This window comes from Hippocampus bargibanti, linkage group LG09, assembly GCF_051943395.1.
Source record: "Hippocampus bargibanti isolate YZ-2025 linkage group LG09, ASM5194339v1, whole genome shotgun sequence".
Taxonomy (NCBI): Eukaryota; Metazoa; Chordata; class Actinopteri; order Syngnathiformes; family Syngnathidae; genus Hippocampus; species Hippocampus bargibanti.
Window position 1 is genome coordinate 1782700 of NC_142742.1, and position 7301 is coordinate 1790000.

General features: G+C 31.1%; 2 protein-coding genes across 2 annotated transcripts in view; both read right to left on the reverse strand.

The window, feature by feature from the left end:
• The window catches only part of atr (ATR checkpoint kinase), a 39632-nt gene extending 37834 nt beyond the window's left edge, over nucleotides 1-1798 (reverse strand). Inside the window, 3 exon segments of the mRNA XM_089004719.1 lie at nucleotides 248-400; nucleotides 1326-1417; nucleotides 1532-1798. Of these exon segments, the coding sequence (XP_088860845.1) occupies nucleotides 248-400; nucleotides 1326-1417; nucleotides 1532-1584 (298 nt within the window). The 5' untranslated portion in view covers nucleotides 1585-1798.
• Nucleotides 1799-2278: 480 nt separating this feature from the next.
• pls1 (plastin 1 (I isoform)) overlaps nucleotides 2279-7301 on the reverse strand; it is a 13492-nt gene continuing 8469 nt past the window's right edge. Inside the window, exons 12-16 of the mRNA XM_089003840.1 lie at nucleotides 5907-6021; nucleotides 5675-5808; nucleotides 4049-4172; nucleotides 3645-3778; nucleotides 2279-2741 (exon numbers count right to left, since the gene is read on the reverse strand). Coding sequence (XP_088859966.1) covers nucleotides 2603-2741; nucleotides 3645-3778; nucleotides 4049-4172; nucleotides 5675-5808; nucleotides 5907-6021 — 646 coding nt within the window. The 3' untranslated portion in view covers nucleotides 2279-2602. The remainder of the gene's footprint in view (nucleotides 2742-3644; nucleotides 3779-4048; nucleotides 4173-5674; nucleotides 5809-5906; nucleotides 6022-7301) is intronic.

The window sequence follows — 7301 nt, forward strand, 5'->3', positions numbered from 1 at the left end:
CTAGCTATCTGTTGGCTATCTATAGCTAGCTTTCTATCTCTTTGAGTTATTCCCGGTTGAGTGAACGCTGACGCGTGTGGCTGCCGCTGCTCACCCACACAAAAAAATGATCCTGTGACTGTAAAGTGACCGTGAGAGTTTTGAAAGGCGCTTATAAATATAATGTATGATTATTATTATTATTAAAACAGAACTTCTCCTAATCCAAATGGATGCCCGAGGGCGAAAATGTTGTGACCTGTCTCACCAGTGCAGCGTTGCGTGCTATCGGGGTAGTCGGTGGGCTGGCAGGAAGGGTTGGAAAACATGAGTGAGGACGACTTGATGATGTGCTGCACAAAATCCAGCAGCATGACGCAGGCGGGCTCCGAGGTGGATTTTTTATTCAGCCCGAGAGACACTGGGGAGAATGATACGACCGCCTTCAACACCAGAACAAGTTGAGCATGACTCAAATACACAACGCCATTTTTAATTGGCCATGTAGGCTCTCTGTAAATAAAGCTGTACTGTCTTCTATTGCGTGTTCATATGAACACAGATAAATTCATCAAAACAAAGTATCAAATAGGTTCAAATGGAGTATATGATTAACAATAATATAATTATATAAACACAAGTGCTCTATTTGCTATCTAGCTGGCTAGCTAGCTGGCTAGCTATCTATCTATTTAGCTCACTATTAGCTATCTATTAGCTAACAAGCTAGCTTTCTATCTGAGTTACTTTCAGGTTGAGTGAACGCTGGCGGCTGCCTGCCACTGCTCACCCACAAAAGAACTTATCCTGTGACACTAAAATGACCTTGAGAGTTTTGAAAAGCATTTTGTTAACAATAATCATACATTTCATTTATTATGAAATGTATGATTATTATTAAGCATTTTGTGAGTAATAATAATACATTTAATTTATTAATTTATTATGAAATGTATTATTAAGTGTTTTGTTAATAATAAGCTGTTATTAAAGCGCTGTATAAATCAATATGTACTGTATTTACTCTCAATATTCACTTCATCAATGTGTGTGTGTGTGTGTGTGTGTGTGTGTGTGTGTGTGTGTGTGTGTGTGTGTGTGTGTGTGTGTGTGTGTGTGTGTGTGTGTGTGTGTGTTATTCAAAAAACAGCACTTACATAAAAAATTACATTGACAATATTTAATGATTGACCGGCAACAGACCGGTAACTTCCCCTGAGGAAGTCAGGATTCAATGACGTCATAACAAGGCGCCAAGGAAAAAAATGAATTGCAATGTTTTCTTTGGCACACTTTCGAGACACAATTAATGGATATTTTTTTGCAAATAAAACCCCCTAACTTACCGGCATCTATGTCAGTCAGTATCCTGTCTATGAACTGACAGAGAATCTGTCGAGGTTTCTTCGCAGCTTCGTCATATTCCCCCGGATTGGCGCTGGCAAACATGAATAAACACTGTTTCATCAACATGACTTTTACGTTGAGCTAATTGTACATGCAGCGAGGTTAGGTTAGCTCGGTTTGTTAGCCATTAGCCAGCCGGTGTTACCTGGCAAGCTCGCGAAGAGCGGGGATCATGGCAGACATCTCCAGCCCTTCCATGGTCAACAAAATCTACTCGTTGTTTTTGTATTGTTGTTGTGTTTTTTTTAAGAATGTGCAAGAGTTCGAAAACGCACCAGTCAAAATTTTCGCTCCATTTTGACGTCTCCTGATGGGTTGTACGGCAACTGCCGAGGGCCATAAAGCTTAAAGAAAAAACGCGAAACATTACACTGTACCGCGTGTATATCTATAATTACTGTATTTATTACGATGAAGCAGACAATATATAAAAGATAAAGATTAATATTGTGATATAAAATGTAATTTTATTTTATTTTTATTTTTTTTCATCAAGTAGTGGTATGTTTTAATTTAGATTTGCCTTTATTAGTCTCGCAGTGGAGAAATTTACATTTCACAGCAGCAAAGTGATGAAAAGAATGAAAGTAGTAAATAAAAATAATGGTAATGTTTCTTTTCTTGCTGCATTTTTGATTGATGAAAAATAAAACTTTTCAAATGTATATATATTTGTATTTATCTTTCCATCATTAAATCATTTTTATTCTGATTTTTTTCATGTTGTGTGTGTGTTATTAAACAAGATGCCCCACTCATTTTCGTACTGGTAATTTATTCATGTATGAAATAAAGCACAATCCTTTGTGCAAGACATTATAATTCCATACATCCATACGCTTGTACTACAAACATTTTTTTATAATGAGATGAAACAGATTAATCAATTGAATTTCAGTGACATGATGAGTTTATTTATTTATTAGTAGCTATGTTCGGTGTACACAAATGAAGGACATCAAGCTTCACCGTCAAAAAGGCAATCCGTTAGCTTTTCTAATCCACTCCAATGTCCAATGAAATAAAATACAGAATAATGGGGGGGGGGGGGCGGTAGAACAATCACAGAAATGAAAAAGCAGTAATTGTATGAATGAGGCATGATTCCATCTATTTCTTTCTATTTTTTTGCATGTCACTGTAATATATTTTTTTAAAGAGTGGATCAAACAAAGAATGCGCAGCTGAGCGGATGTTATTTGGTGAGGACGGGTGGTTAGCGACGGGCCTTTTTCAAACCATGGCCCATGAGGCAAGCGAACAGCGTCAGCACCATCTTGGGATTCACCTCCACCAAGTCGTCAGGCAGAGCGTAGACGCGAGCGCCGATCTTTCGGGCCAATGAGACGGCGTATCTGGAAAAAAAATGGGAGAATGATACAGGATGACTGAAATACGAGCAGCGGAGGTGATGCAATTTAACTGTTAGCTATCTAGCTAGCTAGCAATCTCGATCGCTCTCTGTTAGCTACCTATTAGCTATCTATGAATGATCTATTATATACAGTATATCCCTAGCGAGCTATCTCGATAGCTATCTTTTAGCTAGCTAACTTGCTAGCTTTCTTTCTATTTTATTTATTTCCGGGCTGAGTGAACGCTGGCGCGTGTGGCTGCCGCTACTCACCCACAGAAAAACCTATCCTGTGACTGTAAAGTGACCTTGAGAGTTTTGAAATGTGCTTATAAATGAAATGCATTATTATTATTATTAATAATAATAATAAATGAGATGAGAGAGAGATAATAATAATAATAATAATAATAATTATAATTATTATTATTATTATTATTGTTGCTATTATTATTATTATTGTTATTATATTATTATTATTATTGTTGTTGTTGTTGTTATTATTATTATTATTATTATTATTATTATTATTATTATTATTGTTATTATTGTTGTTGTTGTTGTTGTTGTTGTTGTTGTTATTATTATTATTATTATTGTTGTTGTTGTTGTTGTTATTATTATTATTATTATTATTATTATTATTATTATTATTATTATTGTTATTATTACTATTGTTATTGTTATTGTTATTATTACTGTTGTTGTTGTTGTTATTGTTATTGTGATTATTATTATTATTATTATTATTATTATTATTATTATTATTATTATTAATTCATTTGTGCTGCTCCTTTTGGTGTACCGGCTTTGTCCACAGGGGGCAGTATAATACAATTGCCAATTGCCAATTTCAGTCTGGCAAATCCATTCGAGGAGATGACTTTGAATTCTGAACGTTTACTTGGCGTTGTTGAGTTTGTCGGTGGTCTTCATGCCTCCCCTCTGCGGTCTGGTCACCACGTCCCATTTAACGGTGCCGGGCGCGATGGCGTCAATCAGCTCGATTACTGGCAAGCTGGTGCTGATGTGGAGATCCTGCGGAAGCACAAACGTGATTTTTCCAATTCATCAATGAATGTGATCACACCTCGCAACGCCTTTTTTTTTTTCAGACAAATAAAATTCATCAGCTTTCATTGAAGATGACCAAAAAAAAATCAGTGGATATATAAAAATATTCATTTCATAACCAATTAATGGTCATTTAATTAATTGTTACACCTTTATTTCATCAAACCAACATGTTGTGTGTGCTAGAATTATTGATCGGTGTAGTGAATAGTCAAGCCCTCAACATTCCCTCACCTTGAAGCTGCTGATTTGCGAGTCTTTGCCGTTGTTAGTGAGGGTGGTGTTGACCCAGTTGAGAATAATCTGTTCTCCCACTTTCTCCCCGTCGCCCAGGTCCGATAACACCAGCATTGTGTACCTAAGGGCGGGAGTGTGACAACATGCCATATTCAATGCAAATTTCCACATTGTGACTCTGATAAATACTTAGAATAATGAATTAAAATACTTTTATCTCATAATATTTTATTAAAATACTTTTATATAATAAGATTTAATTAAAATACTTTTTTTAATTAAAATACTTATACTTTTTAATTTATATAAAATTAATAATCAATATTTTAAGGAAAATATATAATTACATTATTTAAAATATAAATACAGATTACACATTTATTTATAATGGAATATATGTGTGTAGATTTTATGTATTGGATTGGATTGGATTTGCCTATATTAGTCTCACAGTTGAGAAATTTACATTTCATATATATTCTTATATTTTTAATATACGTTTATATGATATATAAAAGTCAATAATCAATATTTTAAGAAAAAATAGTCTTAAATTTGTTAAAATATAAATAAAAAATACACATTTATTTATAATGGAATATATATATATATATATATATATTTTTTAACCATAGTTTATGTTGTATATAAAAAAATCAATCATCAATGTGTAAAATAAAAATATAGTCTTAAATTATTTAAAATATAAATAAAAAATACACATTTATTTATAATGGAATATATATGTAAATATTTTATGTATATTTTTAATAATTGTTTATATGATATATAAAAATCAATATTCAATGTTTTAAGAAAAAATATAGTCTTAAATGATTTAAAATATAAATAAAAAATACAAATGTATTTATAATGGAATATATATGTGTAGATTTTATGTATGTTTTTAATAATAGTTTACATTATCTATAAAAATCCATCATCAATATGTTAAAGAAAAAATATATTATTAAATTATTAAAAATATTGATACAAAAATAGACATTTTTTTTATAATGACATATATATGTGCATATGTTATGTATATTTTTAATAATAGCTTACATTATATATAAAAATCAATTATCAATACGTCAAAAAATATATATGATTAAATTATTTAAAATATAAATAAAAAATATACATTTATTTATAATAGAATATATATGTGTGTATATTTTATGCATATTTTTAATAATAGTTTACATTAGATATAAAAATCAATCATCAATATGTTAAAGAAAAAATATATTATTAAATTATTTAAAATATAAATAAAAAATTACACATTTATTGATAATGGAATATATACATGTGTATATTTTATGCATATTTTTAATAATAGTTCACATAATATTTAAAAATCAATCATCAATTTGTAAAATAAAAACCATATAATTAAATTATTTAAAATATAAATTAAAAAAATACACATTTATCTATAATAGAATATATATGTACATTTTATGTATATTTTTAATAATAGTTTACATTATGTTAAAGGAAAAATATATTATAAAATTATTCGAAATATCGATAAAAAATAGACAGTTATATATAATGGATTACAGCGTGTTTCACAACAAAAAAAAGAAGTCAAAAAACAAAAAGGTCAGAGTTCACCTCCTCATGAGCTGCCACACAAGCGCCAAGGTGTGCATGGGGCTGCCCTCATTCAGATTCTCTCCGCCGATGCCGACAAGGGAGAAGTGGGCCACGTTTCTGCCCAGGCTCACGGCATAGTTGCAGTTTTCTAGCTGTGGGTCCACAAAAAAAAAAAAAAGATCATTAAAAAACCGAACGGTGACTTTTTTGCTTGAGATGTGATGATCAATCCCAATTGAGTCCACCCAACCTTTTTCATATTGGTCCCCAGGGCGGGATACGGCGGTTGGTTGACTCTCTTCCAATTGACGGCAACTTTCACCTTCTCGTACAGCTGCAGTATCACCAAACCGTCGCACAGGTCGCTGAAGTGAACAGACAAAAACAACATTTTTGAATTATCTGGAAAAAAAAATCTAGTTGCAAAAGTCTACACACCCCTTGTTTTAACTCATTCACTACCAAACGATGTGAAAAAAATGTGTCCACTCCAGTGCCAGGGTTTTAGTCATTGTCGTTCCACGACCCACAGAATATAGAGTTTTAGTTTTATAATTATAAGAGGGTAAAGCAAGTGCTGAAGAATGAATGAGTCTCTATGTCTTTGTGTTGTCATATTATTTGTTATTTTGTTGTTGTTTTTTTTTTACTTCAAAATGTCGCCTCGAGAGTAGCTGCCTTTCCAGCAGCTCCTGTATTTTGTTTTTCTACTTCTTTCTTTCCTTTCCTCTTCCTTTCATAACTTTGCTGCAGTGTTACTTCCGGGTAGAGTGAACGCTGGTGTAAATGGCTGCCGCTGCTCACCCGCACAAAAAAAATCCCATGACTGTCAAGTGTCCTTGAGAGTTTTGAAAGGTGCTTCGAAATTAAATGTATTATTCTTATTCGTATTCTTATTAATATAATGATGAATGATGATGATGATGATGATGATGATGATGATCATTATTATTAGTAGTAGTAGTAGTAGTAGTAGTAGTAGTAGTAGTAGTAGTATTATAGAATAAAGGTATTCTGATTCTGATTAGTACTTTTTAGCTATCCATTTGCTAGCTAGCTAGCTTTCTATCTATTTGATTTACTTTCGGGTTGCGTGAACACTGACGCTTGTGGCTGCCGCTGCTCACTCAAGGAAAAACTTTATCCTGTGACTGTAAAGTGACATGGAGAGTTTTGAAAGGCGCTTAGGAATGAAATGTATTATTATTATTATTATCTTCATTTTTTCATCATATCATCATTATTCTTATTCTTCTATTCTACTATTACTACGATTATTATTATTATTATCATTATTACTGTTATTACTATTATTACTATTATTTGTATAATAATAATAATAATAATAATAATTATTATTATTATTATTATTATTATTATTATTATTATTATTATTATTATTATTATTATTATTATTATTATTATTATAAAAATAATAGTAATAATGCTAATAATTATTATTATTATAATTATAAAAATAATAATAGTAATAATAATAATAATTATTATTATTATTATTATTATTATTATTATTATTATTATTATTATTATTATTATTATTATTATTGTTATTTTTAACATGGCTAAAAGGCAAATGCTGCCCCTTGTGGAAGGGAAAAAAAAACGTTGCCAGAGGTCTGGCCAG